This window comes from Heterocephalus glaber, unplaced genomic scaffold, assembly GCF_053883595.1.
Source record: "Heterocephalus glaber isolate CG9 unplaced genomic scaffold, H.glaber_assembly_v1.0 deba00000122, whole genome shotgun sequence".
Taxonomy (NCBI): Eukaryota; Metazoa; Chordata; class Mammalia; order Rodentia; family Bathyergidae; genus Heterocephalus; species Heterocephalus glaber.
Window position 1 is genome coordinate 74,795,865 of NW_028258138.1, and position 24,102 is coordinate 74,819,966.

The 24,102-nt window shown below is 40.0% G+C and overlaps 1 protein-coding gene across 26 annotated transcripts in view; it reads left to right on the forward strand.

The window, feature by feature from the left end:
• Nucleotides 1–24,102, forward strand: part of Kalrn (kalirin RhoGEF kinase) — a 698,268-nt gene that overhangs the window by 284,433 nt on the left and 389,733 nt on the right. For all 26 annotated transcript variants that reach the window (XM_021259403.2, XM_021259427.2, XM_021259411.2 and 23 more), the window contains exon 7: nucleotides 20,131–20,322. In XM_021259403.2, the coding sequence (XP_021115062.1) occupies nucleotides 20,131–20,322 (192 nt within the window). The remainder of the gene's footprint in view (nucleotides 1–20,130; nucleotides 20,323–24,102) is intronic.

A 24,102-nucleotide genomic window follows, 5' to 3' on the forward strand; every position in this document is an offset into this window, starting at 1 on the left:
ACTTACTGACAGTATATGAATTAACTCTATTATACCAAAAACCTTATAATTTAAATCAGTCCTAGGCACATGAGCTTATAAACTAAGATGCTTAGCTGTGCATTACCTGTTTTTTACATTTTGTTCCCCTATGTCTAGGGTTTACACACTGGTGAAAGACCCAACTGCAATAAGGGCAGCAATTACTGAATGTATTCATTTCTAGAGCATAACACAACATAACATAACACAACACCACAGCCTTCGTACCTTAAACTACAGAACTTTATTTTGTCACAGTTCTGGGTGCTTACAGCCCAAGATCAAAGTGTTGGCAGGACTGGTTTCTCTGGTGGCCTGTGTTCGTGACTCGCAGATGATGGCTTCCCACTGTGCCCTCATGTGGCCTTTTTTCTGTGAATATGGAGCATAAACACCCTGGTGTCTCCTTTTGTGTCTAAATCTCCTCATTTTATAGGACACTAGATTGGATCAGGGTTCACCCTCATGGCTCCATTTTAACTTAATTACCTCTTTAAAGACCCTATCTCAAATGCATTCTGAGGTACTAGGAGTTAGAGCTTCAATGTAGAAATTTGGGGAAGGGTATAATTCAGTCCATAGTAAAGAGAAATAATTGCATGTCATTAAAATCATGGAAAAGAAATCTGAAATTTCCTCAATTTTGTTTATGAATTGGTACCAATAAAGCTCACCAATTATTAACATACTGGGAGTGTGGGAGTAATACCCTACTCAGTATGTACATGAGCAAATCTGGAAGAAAAATGCTGAAATTGGTTGATCTTTGAATTTTTGTTATGTTTCTTTTCAATTTCTATTGAGGAGTTCTCTTCTTGTGATCAATAATAACCATAATGCTAATAACATCCACCTACTAAACCCAGTTTGGAAAATATCCTCTGGCTTCCTGCAGTAATTTAAAAAGCCAGGTTTCCACAGCTCTCTGAGGCCCTCCTTTTTCTTAGTTCTTCCTTTTGTTGGGAAAACATTTCTCATAAATTCTCCTTCCCCTGAGTGTGGCCTTCTCCTGTGATGAGAGTGTGAGCAGATGCAAGTGAGGCAGGTTGTAGTATGCAGAGAGCAGTTGTGCAGCCATCCACATTGTGGTTTTTCATGAGAAAGACACTCGAGTATGTACAAACATAACACAACCTTATTTACAATTTTAATTAGCCAGTTCTTTGGGAAAAAGTACATTGCTAATGGCTTCTGTCTAGAGTTTTAAAATATGAAATGGTATTCATTTTCTATTATTATGACTGTGAGGATTCACATTAGTGATAACAGTGTGCAGCTGGGTCATAGGAATCCTTTCTGCTCTGACATGCTTGATAGCTGCTTTAATCCTATTAATTTGCTCACTAGAGGCACATATTGCCACTTGATGGTGTGCAAATCAGACCAATTGCAACAAAGCCTGTGATATCCTCTGTTCTGAGAAATTATAAATGGCATCACCAAGGAAAGGCCAGATGTGATGCCAAAGAAATGAAGATTCTGAGGCAGGTGATCTCCTGTTCTTACTCTGAGAAGCATTACTGTGGGTCCCCTATCATCACTGATTCTTGGTAGCCCCAAATCATGATCCTGTAGCACTTCCTATAATAACACAATTTCTAGATTTTGATTTACACAAACACAGACACAGAGACACACACACTGTCATAATACTTAACTTGCCAATTTTTCACCCTGACATGGTGCAAAGTCCCTTATAGACATAGAATCTGTTGAAGAAGAACATCATCATCATCAGTCTTATCTAGTATGCATTATCCTTTTTTAGCACAATTTTTTCAAACAATCATGTAGAGAGCCTGCTTTAAAAAAATATAGGTTTCTTTGGGCTGGGGATTTAGCTCAGTGGTTCTGCCGCCTGCTGTGCAAGCGCAAGGACCCGAGTTCGATCCCCGGTACCAAAAAAAAAAAATATATATATATGTATATATATGTTTCTTTTGGACTTATACCCCAGTCCTGGAAAATCATAATCTCTATGTGGGTGGAGCCCTAGGAATTTACATTTTTACCAAGTCTCCCAGGTGATTTATATGCACATTAAAGTTAGAGAACTGTTGTTCTCTGGAGATCCATAAATTTAAAATTGTTACCCCTAAAACAAAATATCATAGGTTCTGAAAGACAATCCATTTTCAACATGATAGGAACTCTGTAGAAGTATTCTCCATTGAAAGTAGTGAAAATTATTTTAAAACAACTAAAAGTCTCTGGAAATAATCTTAAGTGTATACAGCAAATGAAGAAGCATTTATTCAAAAAATCTAAAATTTGATAAAAAAATAGTGTGTCTGTGATATTTGAATCAGGACCACCTCTCTCTTTTTCCCTATTCTCCCAGCTTAGTAGGATGGAAACCTCACAAGGAAATAAGGTCTCCTTTCCCCCAGACTACCAGCTAAATAAAGCCTATCTTCTTGAATAAAATACTTCTTATCTTGTCCTAAGCCACCCATTGCTGAGGCTAAGTTCTGGGTGAGTGTGACCTACAGGTGGGGACTCTTCTTTTTCTGACCACTCCTTGCTCAGGGATTAGCAGCTGTATGATGGGTACGGTGCTGTTGAGAATATTAGGGCCCCAATCACCCTTACTGGGAGAGGCAAGCCAAGAAGACCTGTTACTCATCTCATTTCACTGAATTTAGCTCCTCAAGTGAGGGTATCACTCAGGAAAGCACATCACTATCTGCAACCCAAACTCTAGAGTGATGGTGCAGATTGTGCTTAAGGGTAGAAACATACTATGCCATTGTCTTTTCCCAAAGGAACTGACTTTATTTGTAGCAGAGGCTGGAGAAGTTTAAGGCAGGAGCACTCTCAAAAATGCCCATAAGGAAGATCTGGTGAAAGATAATTCGGAGAAGATTGATAGATACGTTGGAGGCATAGGTTAAACTTTAACCAAATTATTGGTCACAGAGAAATAAAGAAAGAGAAATAATAAAAGAAAGTTCTTTAGGCTGAAAGCAAGTGATCCAGACAGTAATTTGAATCCACACTAACAGACAACACTGATAAAGATAATTATGTGACTATAAAAGACAGAATAAATGCATATTTTTTCTCCTTCCTTTTCTAACTAATTTCAAAAGCAGTTGTATGAAATAATGTCTATGTAATGTATCATTGGGTATATAACATAGAGAAATGTAATATGTTTGCCAATGACAGCACAAAGGAGGTAGTTGAAAGAAAATCTGTACTGGGCAAAGAAAATAACTCCAGATAGTACTGGAATGCACAGGTATAAAGAAAGATATCCAGAAATAAAATATTAATAGAATAAAAGCTGTAAATATATACTAACTCCCTTTTTTGTCTCAGCTTCTTGAAGAGACATGTAATTATAAAAGGTGATAATTATAATCTAATATTGAATTTGAAATATTTTTGATATAATATATATGGCAATAATATCACAAAATGTGGGAAAGAAAATAAAGATCTCTTAAGAGTAACATTTTTATATTTCACTTGAATTTAGTTAGTATATGTCAGAAGCTGATTCTGATAAGATTTGTATCATAAGACCTAGAGCTATAGCTAAGAAAATAACTTAAAAATAGTGAAAACAATTAGGAAATATATTAAAATGCTACATTGGAAGATGTGGACTTAATGCAAAAGAAAACAATATAGGAGAAATAGAAGTATAGAAAAAGAAGTGATATATAGAAAAAAATAAAATGGCAGCTATAGATTCAACTATATCAATAATGATATTAAATGTTAAAATTTAATCCATCAAAGATAGAGGTTCTCAAAGAGATTTTTTAAAAAAGGAAACAAAATCAAGATCTAACTATGCTTTCCACAGGAGGCACACTTCAGATTCAAAGATACAAAACAGATTGAAAGTACAAAGATGGAAGAGTACCCAATTAGTACCCAATTACTCCTATCTGGAGTAATCTTCTCCTTCTCCATTCAGTATACATTTTCTCTCTCCTACCTTCTTTGGGCTATTACTGCCAAACATATTACATTTCTGTGTTATAGACCCAATAATACATTGCATACATATTATTTCATACAATTACTTTGAAATCAATTAAGAAAAGGTAAGAGTACACAAACAACAATCACGAGGCAGAGTATACTAATAACAGATTTTTTAGTGCACTTTAGGACTAAAAAACAAAGCTAGTAGAGTGAAAGAACTTTTTAATAATAAAAGGGTCACTCTACCAGGAAGCTGAAACAAGTATAAATAGGTATGCTTCCAAATATCTGACAGAAATGAAGGGACAAGTTGTTTAGCCATAATATTTGGAGAACTTCAGTCCCTTTCTGTCAATAATAGATAGAACAACTTAATGATAGAAATTAAGAAATAGAGGACTTGAACAAAAAATAGAAGACTGTAAACTAAATCTACCTAATAGATATCTACAGAATACTATGCCAACAATAGCAGACAATACTTTCTCCTCGAGAATGTGAAACATTGTTTAGAGTGTACTATATGCTAGCCCATAAGATAAACCTCAATAGTTAAAAAAAAAACAGATAGAAGTAATAGAAAGTATGATTTCTAACCACAGTTGAATAAAGTTAGAAATCAATAACAAAGAATTTCAGAAATTCATAAATATGTAAGAAATTATATAACATACTCCTAAATAGTCAATGGAGCAAAGAAGAAATAAAAAGAGAAATTGAGAAATATTTCAAGAAGCATAAAAGTAAAGACACACATAGTAAAACTTAAACAGCCAAAGTAGTACTTAGAAATTAATAGCTACAAATGCAAGGAAATACAAAGGTTAGAGTGGGAATTAATGAACAGAAAAACAATAGAGAAATTCAATGAAACTAAAAGCTGGTTATTTGAAAAGAGCAAAGATATTGGCATGTGTTGAGCTAGAATGCCTAGGAACAAGTTAACTGAACTCAAGGATGAAAGGGGATATTATTACAAGCTTTACAGAATGAAAAAAATTGTAAGTGGATACTATAATTATAAGTCAATAAATTAGGTAATAGATAAAACAGACAAGTTTCCTAGAAAGAAATAAACCAATGAAACAGATTCAGAAATAGCTAATCTGCATAGACCTATAACAAGTAGAGATTGAATTAATAGCCAAAGAAATATTTATCAAGTCTAACCCCAGATAGCTCAACACTAAATTCTACCAATTATTTAAAGAAAAATTAATATGCATTCTTCACACGCCTTTATAAAGAATAGAGGTGGGAACATTTCCCAGCTCACTTTATAAAGCCAATATTACACTGATACCAAAATCAGACAAAGCCATAGTGCAAGAAAAGAACACTACAGACCAATATTTATTATGAATATGGATGTAAAAATTCCCAACAAAATACAATTTACCCAAATTCAGCCACATATAGAAAAATTATGCACCATGACTAAGTGGTAATCACCTCAGGATTTTGAGTTTGGTTTAATAACTGTAGAATAAAACACAAAAACCACATGGTCATCTCAGTAGACGTAGAAAAAGCATTTGACAACACCCAGTATTTTATAACAAAAAATTTACAGAGTCCTGGGTTTAATCCCAAGTACAAAAAAAGTGATAATAAAAATATTCAACAAGCTAGGAATTAGAAGAGAACCTTCTGAACCTATGAAGGACATCTATAAAAACCTCACAGCCAATATCATACTCAGTGGCAAAAGACTGGATACTCTTGTTTCATAGATCAGGAACAATGAAGGCTACTTTTTTTCATATTGGCAATTTAGTTAGGGTAGCTGTTTAGGAAAAAAATAAAAAGCATCCAAGTTGGAAAGAAAGAAGTAAAACTATATTATCCATTGATAGGATCTTATATATGGAAATTTCTAAAGTAATTAGAACAAATTATTAGAATTAGTAAATGAGTTTAGCAAGGTTGTAGGATACAAAAATCAATTGTATTTCTATACATTTGTGAACAATCTGAAAATGAAATTAAGATAACCACTCCATTTCTAACATCAAAAAGAATAAAACGGTAGTTAATAAAATTTGTAAGTACTCTAAAAACTACAAACCATTGTTGAAAGAAATTAAAGATATAAGTAAATTTAAAAACATCTCATATTCATGGATTAGAAAATTTAATATTGTTAAAATGGCAATCCTCTCAAAATTGATACACAAATTTAGTGTGTCTTCATTAGAATCACAGCAGTCTTCTTTGTAGACATTGACAAACTAATTCTAAAGTTCATGTGAAATTTCAGGGGACTCAGAATAGCCAAAATGATTTCTCAAAAAAGAAGAGTGAAGTTAAAGGGCTCATACTACTCACTTTCAAAATTTAGCACAAAGCACAGTAATCAAGTGAGTGTGGTACTGGCATAAAGATAGATATACAGATCAAAGGAATAGAATTGAGTCCATAAATGAATCTATAGGTCAATGATCAACTAAGTTTTTGACAAGAATGCCGAAACCATTCTATGTGGAAATAATCTTTTTTTTTTAAATCAATGGTGCTAGGACAACTGGGGAGTTACATGCAAAGGAATGACGTTAGACACTGCTTTACTTTACACTAAATTAAAAAGAGTGTAATTAAATACATTCAGCCAGACATAGTGGTGCATACCTGTGAGGCAGGAAGATCTCAGGTTTGAGTCCAACCTGGGCAATTTAGTGACTTAGCAAGACCCTTTCTAAAATAAAATAGGGGCTGGGGATAGAGCTCAGAGCAAAGGCCCTAGACTCAATCCCCTGTATTAATCAGTCATTCAGTCAATAAGTGACATAATCAAAAATTTAAAACTTTTGTGCATCAAAAGATACGCAGAAAGAAGATGAAAAGATTTGCCACAAAAATGGGAGAAAATATTTGGAAATCATTGATCTCATAAGGGATTTGTTATCTATAATGTATAAAGAACTCTATAACCCAATAACAAAAAGACAACACAATTTAAAAATGGAAAAGTATCTGAGTAGATGTTTCTTCAGAAAAGTTATACAAATGGCCACTAAGCACATGAAAAGATGGTTGTTACCATTAGTCATCAGGGGAATGTAACTCAAAACCAGTGAAGTACCATTTCATACCCACTAGGATAGCTATACTAAAAGATTCTGATAAAAGCAAATGTTGACAAGGACACGCAAAGTCAGAACCTTCATATAAGCTAAAAGAAATGTAAAACAGTATGGTCATTTTGGAATACAGTCTGGAATTTCCTCAAACAGTTAAACAGAGTTGTCACCTAACTTAGTGACTCGACTCCTAGATATATACCTGTTGTGGTTTATATCTAGATATCCCCCCAAAGCCTCAAGCACTCATAGGCTTTTTGGAGGTGATTGGATCATGAGTGTGTGATACTCATTAGTGGTTAGTCCATTGATGAGTTTATAGCTAAATGTTATATTGGGAAGTGAAGTCTGGTTGGAGGAGATGGGTCACTGGGTATGCGACCTGGAAGGGTCTATCTCTGTCCTTCCCTTGGTCTCTCTCGGCTTCTTGACTGCCATGCCATGAGCTGTTTCTCCTTGCCCTTCTGCCATGCCTCTTTGCAGTGGAGCATGAACTGAAACTTCTACAAGCTATGAGGCAAAATAAACCTTTCCCAATTTAAGTTGTGGGTGTTGGATATTGTGTCCTAGCAAAAACAATACCCAATAGAAGTGCAAACGTGTACACAGAAATGTTCATACATTGTACACAAGTGTTTATAGTAACATTATTCATAATAATCAAAATGTGGAAATAACTCAAATGTCCATCACCTGATGAATGAATAAACAAAATGTAGTATATACATACAATGCAGTATTTATTTGACCATGAAAAGAAATGAAGTGCTGACACATGTGTTAACATGAATGAACCTTTAAAACATTTTGCTAAGTGACAGATGCTAGTCACCAAAGACCACATATTATATGATTCTATTTATATGAAAAGTTCAGAACATACAAACTTACAGAGACAAACTAGAATAGCTGTTGCATAAGGTTGAGATGGATGGGGGATAAGGAGGTAATGCTAGCTAAAAGGTACAGAGTTTATTTTTGAAATGATGAAAGTTTTAAAATTGATAGTGATATTGTTTGCACATACATGTACTAAATACAAATATGCTAAGAACTATGTTATAGGCTTTAAGTGGGTAAATTTCATGGTATAAATAACTGTCTTTTAAAAAGACAGATGGAGAATGTTGTAAGTTCCCACCAGCTTGAAGGTATAACCATCTTTCTTTATGGTTAAAGAAAATGGTCATGGAAGAGTGGGGCCACCATTAGTGGCATTGGCAGGGCTGAGATGTTTGTGTGCACCATTCTACATTCACTCATTTGTATGTTCAACAAATTTTTCTTGTTTGTATTCTTGTACTTTTTGCTAGATACTGAGAACATGAGACTCACAAGACACACAGCTGTTTTCAAGGGGCTTGCATTTAACTATCCTTAAATTCACGTTCCTAAGGCAAAGAGCTAAATTCCCACAAGAATTTAAGTTCCTAAGGGCAGAGCTTTATCTGTTTCATTCACAGCTATATCCCTAGGACCTATAACCATACCTGGTGCCTCACAGATGCTTAATAAGTATTTGTTAAATGAATCAGGGTATTAAAATGCACAACATCTCTCACCAACCTTAAATAGAATTTGGCAACAAAGACATAGAACTGGTCAGGCAAAGCCTTCAGTTTGGAGCAGACTTGTAGGGCATGACTCCAGCAGAAGCCTAACAGCTGCAAGAAAGAAGTTGAACAAGAGCATTGATTTCATCAGGGGAAAGCCTGGGAGACAGGATGCTTATGAGGTACCCAGGTGACACACCCTAGTGTCCAGGAACTAGGATGATCTTTCAGGTTCCACATACCCCTAAGCCTCTTTGTTTCTGAGACTATAATCCTAAAGATGAAAGTAAAGCCACTGCTAAGCACCTCTTCCTGACAGGTATAAATGTGGTCCATTTATCTAAGGGCTAACACCAGGTTTTCTAAAGGCAGAATTTCTAGAACTGCAAAGTTCTACACATATCATCAGCCAGATCTGTTCTTAGCAGTCAAGTTGAACAGGATACAGTGCTTGTATCTCCACAAACAGCCTTGTGGGTGGAATTTCCCTTTTTCTTCCAACTCAGCAGGAGGGTTAGATTTTATTTTCTGATCTGCTTGGGACGTATTTATGACCTTTACTCTCGGCACCTTCAACGTTAAGCTAGATAGAAGGGAAAGAGCTCTATCGAGGCCAGTGTAAGGCAGCAAGTCTCCACTGAGGCTACCCAGCAGAGTCACCTGGGAGCTTTTAAAATTACAACAACCAGGTCCCGCTGCCCTAGGTTTTGAATTAACTGTACTCTGGCAGGACCTAGGAAATCTGTACAAGGTTCAAAACAAGTCTGAGAATCACTGGTTCAAGGTGAAAAAAATAAGGTGACTGATGTTAATCCTGGGGTCAAACTCTACTGCTACTGATACTAGCCTGTGGCATTAAAGGGTGAGAATTTCTTTCAGTGTCAGAAACATCTAGGAAAAAAGTGCCTACCTGTCTTTACTGCCTTCTCTTTGCTCCCCACCAATCCCATTTGCTTTTACCTACCAGTCTCTAACCAGCCACGCTTGAGGGTTGGCTTCTATTTAAATAGGAAACACAGAGAAGCTCTTAGGCCTAAGCATTTCAGCATCACTCTAGTGTGCAATGTTGGCTCCTCTTACCTGTTGCCCAGAAACTTGGCCTGGGTACCTTTTGAAAGACTTTTCTGAGTTGACCCATGGGGCTTGGCCAGCAGCTCAGACTTCTGACTCATAGTTGGCACTGGCCTGGCTCGGCCTTCTCTCTTGATTGTTCACCTCGCCTGTTGGCCCTAGATTTCCCCCCACCCTGTTGCCTCATTCCTGGTCCTCTGCCCATGGCTTTGGCATCTCTCTTCTGGCTTCTATTCACTGATCTCTTGGGCCCTCTATCAGTATGCTTCTTGCCCCAGGTTATTTACTGTGCCCTCTCTGTTTGCCCCTGAGCTCCTTAGCTCAGCTCACAAGCATATTTACACATACTCATCTACAAGACGGCATGTATGCTGCCAGGTCTGTAGTTGCCAAGGAGTTAATTTATCTGGAATTCAGCCAAAGCTGACACATGTCTCTTCTTTTAGGTCTCCTGGAGTTGACTGAAAGGCATAAAATGGTCTGTGAAACCTAACACATCAGATGAGATAATATACATGAAAGGCCTTAAACTGGAAAGCAGGATATACATATGAAGTATGGTCAATAATAAGCAGCAGCAGTGTTGGATATTCCATGCTGGACATGGGTGGTAGCTGGTGGTCAGGAGCCCCAGATGAGCAGAGACTGATCACAGACACATGAGTGATATGTTTGCAAATCTGGAAATTTAAGAGGTGTGAGAAGTCAGGACCTAGTGGGCAGTACAAAGAACAGAGGTCAGGGTGCATGACACACCCAGGTGCCTAGATATGAGGAAGTGCTAAAGGCTTGCCTTTCAGCAAGTCCTTTTGGCTTTCCCCCATCAAAATATATCCAGGATCTAGCTGGCCCCCTGTCACTGCTGCCATGGCCACCGGCCTGGTCTAAGCTGCCATCAGCTTCTGCCTGGGCTAGTATAGTAGCTCCTACTTGGTATTTCTGCTTCCACCTTTGTTCTTCCACAGTCCTTTCTCAACAGAGCAGCCCAAGTGATCCTGTCAAAAAGGGTAAGATACTTCACATCGTGTCACTCTTCTCCTCACAGTGCTTTACTGTCTCCCCATACATCTCAGGATGAAAGCTCAAGTGCCTTTCCCTGGGTTCCAGGGCTCTACATAATCTGGGCCCCATCTACTTCTTGAATCTCAGTCTGTACAACTTACTCATCTGTCGCACTCACCGTGGGCTTCTTGCTCTTTCTTCAGCCACCAAGGTCATTGTCATTCCTGTCTGGTGATCTTTGCCTGCTGCTCACTCTATCCAGAGCCTCTTTCTCCAGACACCCACATGATTCCCTCTCATTCATTCAGAGCAAACCCAAGTATCCCCCTCAGAGAATCCTGCCCTGGTGTCTCAGTCTTATGTAGTACTCCTGACTCTATCACATGCTTTCCCTTTTCCAGATGAGTTTTATATAGCACTGAAATAAGCATGTAGTAAATCCTTATTAATTTATTATCTGGCCCTCCTACTAGTACACAATCTCCATGAGCATAGGCATTTGGTGTCTTTCCTTGCTTGTACTGTGCATTGCATTGTTGAGTGAATGGATGAATAAATACACAGGATTACAAATTTAAGACTCCAGCAATCAGGCAAGACATTCGTTAAAGGGCATATAGCTGTCTAATCCTGAGCTCTCTTGTGAGTGTGTGGAGAAAAACACCTGTTCCCTAGAGTGACTAGCCTTGGGTTTGAGGTGGAGTTATTGCTCTAAGGAAGATAAGGACAGGAGACATCCACCTGGGGGGCCCCTATTCATTCTGGAGCTGGGCTTTTCTGGGAATTCCAGGGAAAGTCAAAGGCCCAATGAGGAGGCTTAAAGATGAAGACATTTTTATTGAATTCTCTCTCCGATAGTCCTGTTTGTTTGGGATATGACTTTGAACTTTCAGAAGAAATTTCTGTTCATCATTCACCCCTCCCTTGGCAGATATCCTTGCCCAACCCAACGGCTTTCACATTTAAAGCACAATAAAAGGCCCTTTAAAAAGTGTGGTGAGTAAGAGCATGGGCACTAGGTGCTAACCACAGTTTTGTATTTTCTTCCTTGTTGTGTGGTCTTAGTCAAAGTATTCAAATTCCACAGAGCTTCACTGCCACTTCTTCTTCTTTTTTTTTTTTTTTGGTACCAGGGATCGAACTCGGGTCCTTGCGCTTGTGCATCAGGCGGTGAAACCACTGAGGTAAATCCCCAGCCTTCACTGCCACTTCTATAACTAGGATATAAGGAAAGTGCTTTTATCACTTCTCGGCCTTTTGGCTAAGATCAAGTGCAGGAAAGTGCCTTTGCAGGAGATATCGTAAGGATGAAATGTGATTCTGAATTTTGGGCAAAATATTCGGCTTGATGTTATGCTTGGCAGATATCTAGCTATTGTTGTCAGAGTCCAAAGTGCTAGAAGAAATGGTTCTTGTTTGGCACAGCTCCCCAGAGGTCCCAGCTGTGGAGCCTCTCAAACATTCACCTGTTCACCTATCATCTGTGACAATCTTGTTAAAGTACAGATTTGATTCAGAAGGGAGGGGAAGGGCCCCGGATTCTGCATTGCTGACTCACTGCTAGGTGGATGATGCTGATGTTTCAGACTGTGCTCTGTACCAGGCCCTGTACAAAAAAAAAAGGATAGGGATAAAATACCAATGAATGCATTTCCCTGAAATCTCATCGCTTCTGAGTTGTGTTGTTCCAAATCACTTTCCCTGTTGGTGTCCTGGAATCTGATTCCATCTGTAGCCACCCTTCCCTACTATTTCAGTCCTGCAGTGAGGCCTCACACACAGAGACTCACCCCTCCAAGGCTTCACTCAGAGCTGAGAAAAAGGTGGGGGTGTGTTTCTTCTTTAAAATTGCTGCTGGGTTTCTGTGGCCTTCGGACATATGGCCAGGCGCTTGTTTCCATGGATGCTTAATGGATTGTGAAGCAATTGCTGGAGGAAACATCACTACAGCAAGCCAGGCCAGAGAGACAGAAGGACTCATGGGCCAATGTTATCTTTGCTCAGCACCAGCCTGTTCCTGCTCCTTTTCTCTCTCTGCCCAGCAGTGACAGATGGCTTCCACATGGTTTGACCTACTGTTTAGCCAGACCTGACCAGGCAGTCATCCATCAGCTGCCTTGTTTGGCCCCCCAGAGTGTACCCTGTGGTTTGTGGTAGGCAGAAGTTGGAGAGGTTTCATTTTGAGCTCATCACGTCTTGTGGCTAGTATAGTTTCAGGCATGGGCAGTTCTTACTCCAGATGTTTCCATCCCAGTGTCCATATGTTTCAAGGTGGGATCAGCAGGTTTACATGATGATGTTAAACTAATTAATCATAAGCTGATGCTTTAATAGTTTCAGGACCCAGGTGGGCTTGGGACTAATGAAGATATAAGTAACACACATGGCATTATTGAGCTGGAGAAAGGAGGTGAAGCTGAGCTTTCTCCATTCTTTGGCACAATCTCTATTTTCTTACTGACATTAAATGTTATACACAAAGCCTCTGAAAGCTGTGTGGGAAAATCTCCAAATATTGCTCATAGCTCTCTGAATATGACAAAATTAAAACTTAATAAGCTACAGGGCACAAGAAAAAAAGCAATAAGCAGAGGGGTTGTGCAGAGTGGGAATCAAGAGGCCTGAATTCCATTACATTTGGACTTGCTTTGAGAACACATCACTTGATTAACAAACCTTTTTAAGCACCTGCTAGGTGGATTTTAGAAATTTCTAGGTTCCTTTTTTTCTAACTATGAAATGAGATTGTTACATGAGATGGCTTATGAAAAACTTTATGTAAAGTAATTTTCCATTTCTTTCCTTATAAAAGTAGTATTGTTCATTAAAATCTTCCTGTTTTATTATATAAATTGTACTCTCCTTAAAAAAGAAAAACTTTAACAAAGTCCAAAAAGTAGAGAAATGTAATTACAGTGTTGATAGAGTACTACCTGACCAAGTCTATTTGGTATTACCTTACCAAATCTGTTAAAAATTAAAAATATTCAACAATCCCTAGTATTATTTATGACACAGTTGAAAGATGCTAGATCTAACTTTTATGCCTTTATAAGAAGAATGAGGGCTGGGGTGTAACTTAGTGGTAGAGCTCTTGCCTGGCGTGCTCAAAGCCCTGGGTTTGATTCTCATCACTGAAAAGAAAAAGAGTTGGATAAATATAGAAGGTTGAACATAAATTCCTCTAGCTCCGTCCCCCAAAGACATCTGATGTGTTATTAACTTCAGTGAGGAAGATTTTCCTCTATATAATTTTAAAGACATGTTTTTCTCCCAAAAGACAACTTTTCCATATACATGAGAATAGAGATGAGAAAAAAACCTGAAAGAAAAGTTCCTTTTAGGTACCATGGCACATGCCTATAATCTCAGCTACTCAAGGAGGCTGAGATGGAAGGATCTCAAGTTTGAGGTCAGCCTGAGCACCTTCTGTCTCAAAATAAAAAATAAAGTTCCCACCACCATGCATAACTGATACAAAATAAGCATTCAATAACCAATAACATTTGAGTATGTTTCCTTGGTATACATTAAATTTTTCTCAGTTGAGGCAGTACTGTTTATCTGTTTTATAACTTAGTGTTCTGATTTAACATTTTATTTTCATTTGACTTGAATGATTTTGCTGAGTACATTGGCTCTCCAGCTGGACACTTGCTTGGACTACTGACTTTTCTCTTGGCTTTTTATTTGTATTTTGGTACTGGGGATCGAACTTGGGACCTTGCACTTTCGAGACAGGTGGCAGAACCACTGAGCTAAATCCCTGGCCCTCCCTTGGCTTTTTGACTTGGAGAGTCAAGGTCTCTAGGGTTTGTCAAGAGGGCAGAGCTCCTGTGGAGAAAGTGGCCCCACAGTAGTGGTTGTGCCTCACCTCCTGTGATGATGTGATAGGCACGTCACAACTTTCATTTTCATAGTAATGATTACAAAGGTGCAGCCCCATCACCTGGGATGGAATGGAGAGCCCTGTGCTCGGGACTCATTTGTCACAGAGATGAAACAGCTCTAATGACTTTGCTCTGCCTCTCTGGAGGTGAAGTTGTGTTACTGTGCCTCTAGAACACAAACAAAGGTCCCCACGTGCAACATGAGGTGGAGGTTCCTGCACCCTTTTGCAACCTAATGCATGAGAAGCAACAGTGTCTGTCCCCTTTTATGAGGACAAGACGTCCCCATTTACGGGTGCTCTGGATGTGGCTAACACATGCCAAGGCATGAGGCAGTGGAGGAGCCTCAAGATGTCTACCCCAAGAGAGAAAGTCCCCTAGTTTTTAATTTAAGGCATGAAAAGATGCATTTTAAGAGCATAGCCCCCAAAATGAGTCACTGGCTAATTCTGAATTTTCTGAGAAAAAAACCTTGCAGATTATTCAGCAGTCCAGCCCCTAAACTCCTAAGGGACAAGTGTCTGCCAGCAGAAAGTATATGGTAAGTAAAACAGGGGCCTAACCAACAGCAGGGTCTGCTCTGATAGCTGTAGAGCTGGGACATTGGGGCAGATCCTGGGGAAATGGCCTCTTCTGGGAATAGTAGCAGGCATTGTGATTTGCTCTCTGTATGTACAGTGTGACTTTGGCTACTTATTTTGCCTCTTGTTGGAATAACTGATAGACTTTTCTTTTTGTAGTACTTTTTACTGATACTTTGATTTGGTTTACACAATTTGGGACATTAATGCCAGTCTGCTAGAACTGGATGAGGGAAAAGATATGATATTCATTGCATTAATGGTTACAGGCCAGACAACTGGATGGATGCTTTTTTTTTTATCTCATGTGACTACAGGATTTCTGATTCAGAGTAAAGACCTATGACCATAGAAGTGTAAAATTTGTCCCTGTTTTTAGGAGTGAAGTGAATTGGATTCAAATAATGCACATTGTTGGTTATGATCTTCTTTTACAATCAGCCCCTGTCATAGAGCTTAAAGGTTAGCAAAATCATAGCTTTCATTAAATGACTGCTTCTAGAAGAACCAGGTTTTGGGGTTTTTTTTCCAGAATATACTGCAGGAGAAGCCTCATTCACAGAGAAAATTTGGGTGTGCCTTTTAATGGAAAATTATCTTGCAAGCAATGTTGCATATTTTTATAGTCAGTTGGAGTAGACCAGCAACCAAGTTAAAAATGGGAGCCCTTTTGACATGGATGATATGGATGCCAGTTGTTCTTTCAGGAGAATATCTCTGCTCCATTGATATCAGTTAATCAGAGCAAGAGACAAGGCCTCAGGAGAAGGGGCCTCCATCCTGTGATCTCCAATCAATGACGTCAGAAATGAAACAAGAAAATGGAGACATTTTTTTCTTGGGTAGCAAAAGTGGGGACAGGGTGACAATATAAAGGAGTTTTGAATTACCAAGATTTTGCCAAAATTTAGTTAATTTTCTTGTTTGTGGCCAAAATGATGTGTACGAGGCTTTGAAGGGAAGTAGCATGGCTGGATGATGCCGCAGACTGTGCTGCAGGTATGTGCTACATGGTAGATCATGTCGTAGGTACAGTGTGAACTATGCTGTACTTTGATTAATGGTAATAGTAATGGTACTGCATATAAATGAGGAATCTAAATTTAATAAAACAGTTTTGATGTAAGAATTTAAGAAGATGTTTTTCAAGCCAGTTACTAGCTAAGTTGTTTGTTTCTGGTTGGAGAAGCTGGTTAGTATGAGCAGCTTGGGGGAAGGGGCTGAAGAGGAGAGAGAGAGAAGGGCAGATTGTCCTTGGTCACCTGGAATCTGAGAGTGTCCAACTCCAGCCTTGGCACTCGAACTAAAGGCAGTGAACAGAGCTGGAATGAGGTGCTGAGGCACAAGGACAGCAAGGCTGAGCTGTGAGTACCTCTGGATTGGGCAGGACTACTATCCTTGCATCCTGGGCACTGCTTACTCAAAAATGGAAGGTCTAAGATCAGTTAATTCAGCTTCCTCATTTTGTAGCTAAGGAAACTGAAACACAGAGTAGTCAGACCCCCAGAGCTCATATCTCTTCACTCCTGGCCCAGGGACTTGATTCCCTGAACTGATGGACAGCTCTGCAGATAGGCGTCTGAAGCTCGCAGGGAAGAATGGGAGAGCCAGGCAGATGGGAGAGGGTGGAGGGGGCAGCTGGTAGGAGATGGAAAGGCCAAAAAGAGCCAAAATATCCATTCCTGCTAGCCATGTCCCAAGGACAAACATAATTCCCAAGTGTTCCTTCGCAGAGGCATAGTCACATAGAAGAGCCACGTGATAGTTGACCAAGGCTGTGAAATGTCATTTATGCCTAATGATTAAGTACTCCTGTTTATTCATATTCCTAGTCCAACTCTTTAGCCTTGCTCTTTCCTTTTAAGTCATTGGAGACCTCTGCCATTTCTCTCTTCTCATTTGGTTTGTAGCTGTCCTTGTATTCAGGGACAATTGCAGTTGAGAATCTGTCCACCCATTTCTTTCTGGTTCAGGGTAAAGGAAATGACAAGGAAGATGATGAACTTGCACAATGTAACTTGTCTGAGTGTTGTGAAAAGGAGCTCTAGGGAAAAACTGAGCAAATACACAAGTCAACAATTTATCCCTCTCTTGTAAGAGATACTGCCTCTACTTATTTTGTGAAGCATAGTTATTTGTTAGTTTTAGTAAGATTTCCACTGATAAGAAAACATGAAAATATTTACTGTGCTGGTCTAGTGTAAGTTTGGCAGTTTTGTTTGTTTGTTTTTAGTTTTCATCTGTGATCATAGGTTTAGGGACTGAAGGGACCTGGGAGAGCTGCCAGCCTCCCTACCCCATCTGGCTGGTGCAAGAAGCCCCTTCCCAGTGTCCCTGCTAGTAGCTCAGACCCCTTCCCTCTTAATCTCCCCAGGGACTTGCTTCTACCTCTATGGGAGCTTTTACTTCATTTGATTTAAATTACAATTATTTGAGGATTTGTCTTAAGTCGCAGCTGTGAGCCCCTGAAGCCAAAGGATGGGTGGGTAGGAATCCTGTCTCATTCTTCTTTGATCTCGGACTGCCCCCAACACAGAGCCCGGCCCACTCTCCATAAATATTTGAATGAGTGACAAGCTGTTAACAGTTTCTGGAGGCACCCACAGTGGGACATCTCTAATAGCTGGCAAGTTTACCTCCCTGTGTTCCCTGGGTAGGAGGAGAATGTAAATAGGCCATGAGGAGAGAAGGCTGGCCATCCATTGGCTGCACTTGAGGACAAGGTAATACCCTGCTTTTCTTGCATTCCATCTGGCCCAAGCTGTATACAAGGCCTTTCTCAGGACAGGAAAACTGAATACCTGACCTAGATCGATAAATGGTGGTGTGGGGGTTGAGTCTAGGCTTCGAACCCAGTTTAGGAGGACAGCTCTATCAGACACTGTCAGTGTCCATTCATATCCCCTCTGCCCTCCCTGGGAGTCACTCAATTACCATGCAAACTGAAAAATTCCTGCATTTTTTTGTCAGGGTCCTTCTCTGACCTTCAGTGCATGCTTGGCCTATGTGTGGGTCAGGGTGGAAATTCCAGGAACTTACCCCAGGAGGGAACTTCGACCAGTGAACAATAGGACTGAGTGCATGTATAGCCTGTATTCTTCACCCTGCAGGGGGACAGCTTGGAGGTGTGTTTTATAGAATTTCTCAAAAGATCCCCAGAGGCATTGAACCCCAGCTACTCATAACACTACCCCACTAAGTAAAATATCCCTTCTTCATTTCACCCCCTTCTTCTAACTTCTCCTCTCCCTCACTGTACTTCCTGGGAACATGCCCAGATAAACTATCTGCCCTAAACCCTGTCTCAAGATCTGCTTTGGGAAGAACCCAAACTAAGACAGTGACAAGAATGGGAAATTTGGGGGGATTTCAATGTTATTCCCTTAGAAGCCAAAACTATTAAAATAAGTACATGCTTTTTTTTTCTTTCTCTCTTCTATTTCTAAATACAGTGTTTTTCTTTCAGTTCTATAAATAGAGTTTAATTTCCAATAGACTTTGTGTCCTAGCTCTGAAAATAGGGCTGATAATGATTCCTAATCTCTGAAGGGTAGTTATTTCACATAACAGTGGTCTGTATTATTCTGGCTCTATTAGAGAAATGCACTGTGTCAGGAGGGTCTCACACCAAGCTAAAAACAGACATGGCTCATGAGGTCATTAGACATCAGGATAGATTTATGTTAAGTACCTCACTTAACCTTTTAAACTTTCATAGAGACCTTTATAAATAAGAGAGAACTTATCAAGCTGTCCCACATTGGGATGGAGTACTTGGAGATTAGGGACAGCTGAGATGAATGGTGACCATGAGGGATGTGGTAGAGGAAAATAAAGAACCTGCATCAAACCAACCCAGCATTAATGAACTACACCTGAGCTAGTCGTGCTTAGAGAAAATGCTGGTGCTGACAAGAGTATTTATTGTCCTTTGAGAAGACCAGTAACAAAGAGTGAAAGTGTGTGATAACCCGCCTCCCCTGTCCTTCAGGCAGATGGTGTATGATTCAGAAAAGTGCCACAATATAACTTGATTGTTTTGATGCAGTTAAAAATAACCCAGATCACTACTGTATTATGTTTGTAGGAATTTTCTTTTGCTTTCTCCTTCTTGGAGAGGTTTTTACTGGCTTACTAGGAAACAACACACATGTTCATGAATTTTTAATTGGCAAGCAAGAATGGGAATGAATGTAAACAAAACACAAGATGAAAGGAGACAGCAGGTCAAGAGAGTCCCCACCCAAGCTTTTGGGGATATGCACAGATGTCTTTTGACATCAGGTAGGGAAATCTTCCCAAGTCAAGCAGAGATAACTGCCACATACCTTATTTTTAGCATAGCAAAATGTAATGGCTCCGAATGCTCTCTTTATGTAAACCCTGACTAATTGCCAATGGCTCAGCTCTTGGTGGGGGACAGAGAGAAGGGAGAATGAGAGGAATATTTTTGGTCAGTGACAGGAACATACAGAATCGCTGTTTCCTTTACCCTCTTTGGTGAGCATTGCTGCCATGTTGTGAATGACAGTGACACACTGGGTATAGCCCTGTCCTGAACAAGAGAGATGTCTTTACCTCCTTCCACTTGTATCCTAGTCTGAGCCATTACTTTTAGTAAATGCCCTTGGAAGGACTGTACTATTCCTCAGGGTGAACTCATTAGATAGTGGTGAGGGTTATGTACAATAGTCCATGCAAAGTGACTGCATTAATAGTATATTAATAGCTGACTCAAAATCTACACTGGTTCCTCAGAAAGAGAGGTCTCAGTTACTGTCCCTGCCTGCCATCTGCCAGGATTTTAGGTCATAAGGAAAGGTTTCACTTAGGCCTAGAGCAGGTATACCAATATGGCCTATACTAGCCTCTCTCAAACATTTTGTTTCAGTTCCCCCTGCCCTTACCCAAATAAACACCCACCCGAAAGGGCCTGATGGATATCTTTTCAGCCTGTGCTACTAAGCTTTCACTCTCCTTTGCCTCCCAGAATGCTTATGTCAACATCAACCGCATCATGTCCGTGGCTTCCCGCCTCTCTGAGGCTGGCCATTATGCCTCCCAGCAAATCAAGCAGATCTCCACACAGCTGGACCAGGAGTGGAAGAGCTTTGCCGCTGCTCTGGACGAACGTAGCACCATCCTGGCCATGTCTGCTGTGTTCCACCAGAAGGCTGAGCAGGTGAGGCTGAGGGATCTGCTGCTGGTGGTGGGAAGGGTACAGAACCAGGGGATGGCAGGGTAGGAGCACACTGCTGTATTTGTGAAACACCCTAGCCACTTCGAGATAGCTGCAACAACTGGTCTTCTACCCTTTCATGGCCCCTGTTTACACAGGAAATATTGGTAACTTTTGGTGGCTTTGCACATCATACAAATGAGAGGGGATCCAGATCTTCTTTACATTCTGGTTGCTTGATAGCCCATTGTTGGTTGTGTGTGTGTGTGTGTGTGTGTGTGTGTGGACTGACCATCTGTTTTATGTCTGTGCATTCTCTGCACAGAGGTCAAAGGGATGAAAGTACAGTGATCATTGAGTGCTGAGAGCAGTAAGAGCAGGGAAACTAATTCTACGTGAAGTATTTGTTATAGATAATGCAGTGATAATACAATGGATAGTGTTGTAGTCAGGGTTTGCAAGGGCATAGATTTAATATAGAACACATAATCTATAGGATTATTTTATAATATTCACCCAAAAGTCAAATGCAGAGGAGTACAAGAGACCTGTCCACACCCTAGAGACCTGAAGAATCCAGCCAAGGGCCCAGATCCCACATCAGTGTCCCACACAAGTTCAGATAAAAGCCTAGAGCCCAAGGCAATGTCCTCCACGAGTCCAGCCATAGGCCTAGAACCCACAGAAATGTCTCATGCAAATCCATATCAAGGGTCTGCACTGAGAAGGCCCAAAGGGCAGTGGTGGAAGCTAGAAAGTCTATGCCAGCGGGGTGAAAGATCTGAGCCACCAGGCTGAGGGATATGCACTAGAGCCAGGAAACAACACTCAAGGTGAAGAATAGAGCTCCCCTGAAGAGAACAGCAGCTATCCCCAGCAACAGTGAGGACCTAAGCTCCTCTGATGATAAGAACAGCCCTGTTTGTATGAGGAAAACCAGCCAAAGCAAGCTTCTACAAGAAAATCAATAGCATGTGATCTTCCCCTTCAGTTCTCCTTTTATGTTGTTGGCAACAATTCTCAGGTAGGTCTTCCATGCCCAGAACCACACTGACTCAGTTTAGCTAGGCATTCCAAGTTGACCATTAGTTAATCCACCACAGGTAGAAATCATAGTTACTGTTGCCATTTGCTTACTAAGTGGCTAGGCCTTGGCCAGGGACCTTACCCATTTTATAGAGAGGCACAATGAAGCTCACAGAGATTAAGCAACCTCCCCAAGAGCCTGTGGTTTGTTGGAGCCTGGCTCAGACCAGCTGTTAAATTTTCAGGAATTTTGTAAGCTAGTTGTTAAACACAGCATTTCTTAAAACTAAATTATATCAATTTATAATTATGTTATATTAAAAACAAAGGTAATAAAAATTTTCAAAACATCTTGATTATTTTACTATATTTTTATTATTATCTATATTCTTGAGGTTATTTTTATTTATTTTATTCTCCTATGGTATAAATGCTGTAAAATATACTACTGGTCATCTGTTCCTAGTCCACATTTGATAATTTTACATTAGAAGCTTAAAAAGACTGTATGGTAAGAGGTTGTTTGTTTGTTTGCTTGCTTGTGATACTGGGGATGGAACCCAGGGCCTCACATATGGGAGGCAAGTGCTATACCACTGAGCTATAGTCTCAGGCCTGGTAGAAGTTTTGTACCACAGAAATCAAGTACTGCACAGTAGGGCTTGATTTATGGTTTCATTGATTTACTATAGTCTTAAGGCAATGAGGAAAAAAATGTTAAAAATGTGCCATCTGTAACTGTTACATTGTGAGTCACACACAAAATGAAAATGTTCTTCTATCCAAAACAATCATTCCATTTGGCAAAAAAGTCACTCACAGAGTCACACCATTCCATTGGTGAGTATGTGCAGATCCAAAGGAGCAGCTGTGTAGCCCAGACCACCACAGCTGCAGGCCGATCCAAGTTGGGGTCTTCCCTGACCCCAGAGGCTCCTGCACACCCGCCCAGGCCAGGGCCACCCCCAGAGAGGAGCTGCATGGGTGCGCAGGCTTCTACCAGAGGCCCACAATACCATCGGCCACAGCCAGGGACCTGCCTGGAGAAGAGCTGTACAGGCACACAAGCAATACCCAGAAGCTTGCCCCATACCATTGATAAGTGCATGGTAACCCTAGACAAAGCCTGTGCAGACAATAGGAACTGGGGTGCACAGCCCCCAACCAAAGGCCCTCCCAGACAACAGCTACATAGGGGCCCCCAGTGAGAGACACATCTAGATACCATCCCAAGTGTGCACAGGGCCCAGCCAGAAGCCTGTCCAGACAACAGCTCAGCTCAGGGATCCAGAAGGCCACCATTCTGAACACAGGAATTGATATACTGGTGAGCAACGGATTAAAGGCTGCTTGGTGGCTTGCTAAGAATTAAAGATCACCAGATGAGCAAAAAGTCAACTCACCAAAGACACAACAGGTTGCATCTGTTGAAATGAGAAGACACATAAATAAATCTCAAAACCAGACTTCCAGATCACCTAAGGTAACCCTAAAGGAAAACAAGATGGAACAATCTGTTACTCAACCACCTGGACTTCCTGAACTGACAATGAAACAAGACATGGAAAAAATGGAATTAGAAATAATTTCTCAGATAGCAGTAGAGATTGTGCCCATAGTACAAGACATGATTAATCTAGAGTGGACACAGATTAAAAAAAAATAGAGGAGCTGAGGAACATGATGGAATCGCAACATAGGAAACAAATGGAATCCATAAAACAGATGCAAACAGATTTCCAGGAGATTAAAAACTCCATTGAAAGTCTACACAGCAGAATGAACCAATGAGAGGACAGAATTTCAGATATAGAACATAACATTGCAATTAGTGACCAGGAAAAGAAAAATTGCTTTAAAATAGTAAGGGACCACGAGAAATTGATCCAGCAGGTGCTAGATGATGCAAAGAAGAAAAATATAAGACTGATCAGAGTCAATGAAGAAACAGTCGAGAGTGCAGATGACATAAAAAAAACTGTTCACAGAAGTAATGGCAGAAAACTTCCCAAGCAGGGGGAAAGAACTTGACATACAGATAAGTGAGGCATATAGGACTCCAACTAGGCATGATAAAAAAAAATATATATATATACACATAGGCATATAATTGTTAAGATTCCAGAAACCCAACAAAAGAACAAAGTTCTACAAGCAGTGAGAGAAAAGAAACAAATCGCATACAAAGGAAAGCCCATCAGAATTCACACCAGACTTCTCAACACAAACCCACAAGGCAAGAAGAGCATGGGGTGACATATTTCAAGCCCTAAAGGAAAACAACCTCCAACCCAGATTGATGTACCCTGCAAAACTATCTTTCAAAATTGATGGAGAAATAAGATACTTTCATGACAAAGAGCACCTTAGGGAGTTCATGAATACCAAACCAGCACTGCAAAAAATATTAGACAATATACTAGGAAAAGACAATAAGGATCACAACCCTAGGAAGCCCTGCAGAATGAATCTGTTAGGCACAACAAGAAATTAAATGCAAAGGAGGAGAATCCAACAAAAAAAAATCATAACAAGGATAAGTCAATACGTATCAGTTATAACCATCAATGTTAATGGTCTCAATTCACCAATCAAAAGAAATAGACTGGCAGAATGGGTCAAGAAGCAAAATCCAACAATATGCTGCATACAAGAAACACACTTAATTCAAAAGGAAACTCATAGACTGAATGTTAAAGGGTGGAAAACAATACTCCATGAGACAGGAACCCCCCCCCCCCAAAAAGCAGGAGTAGC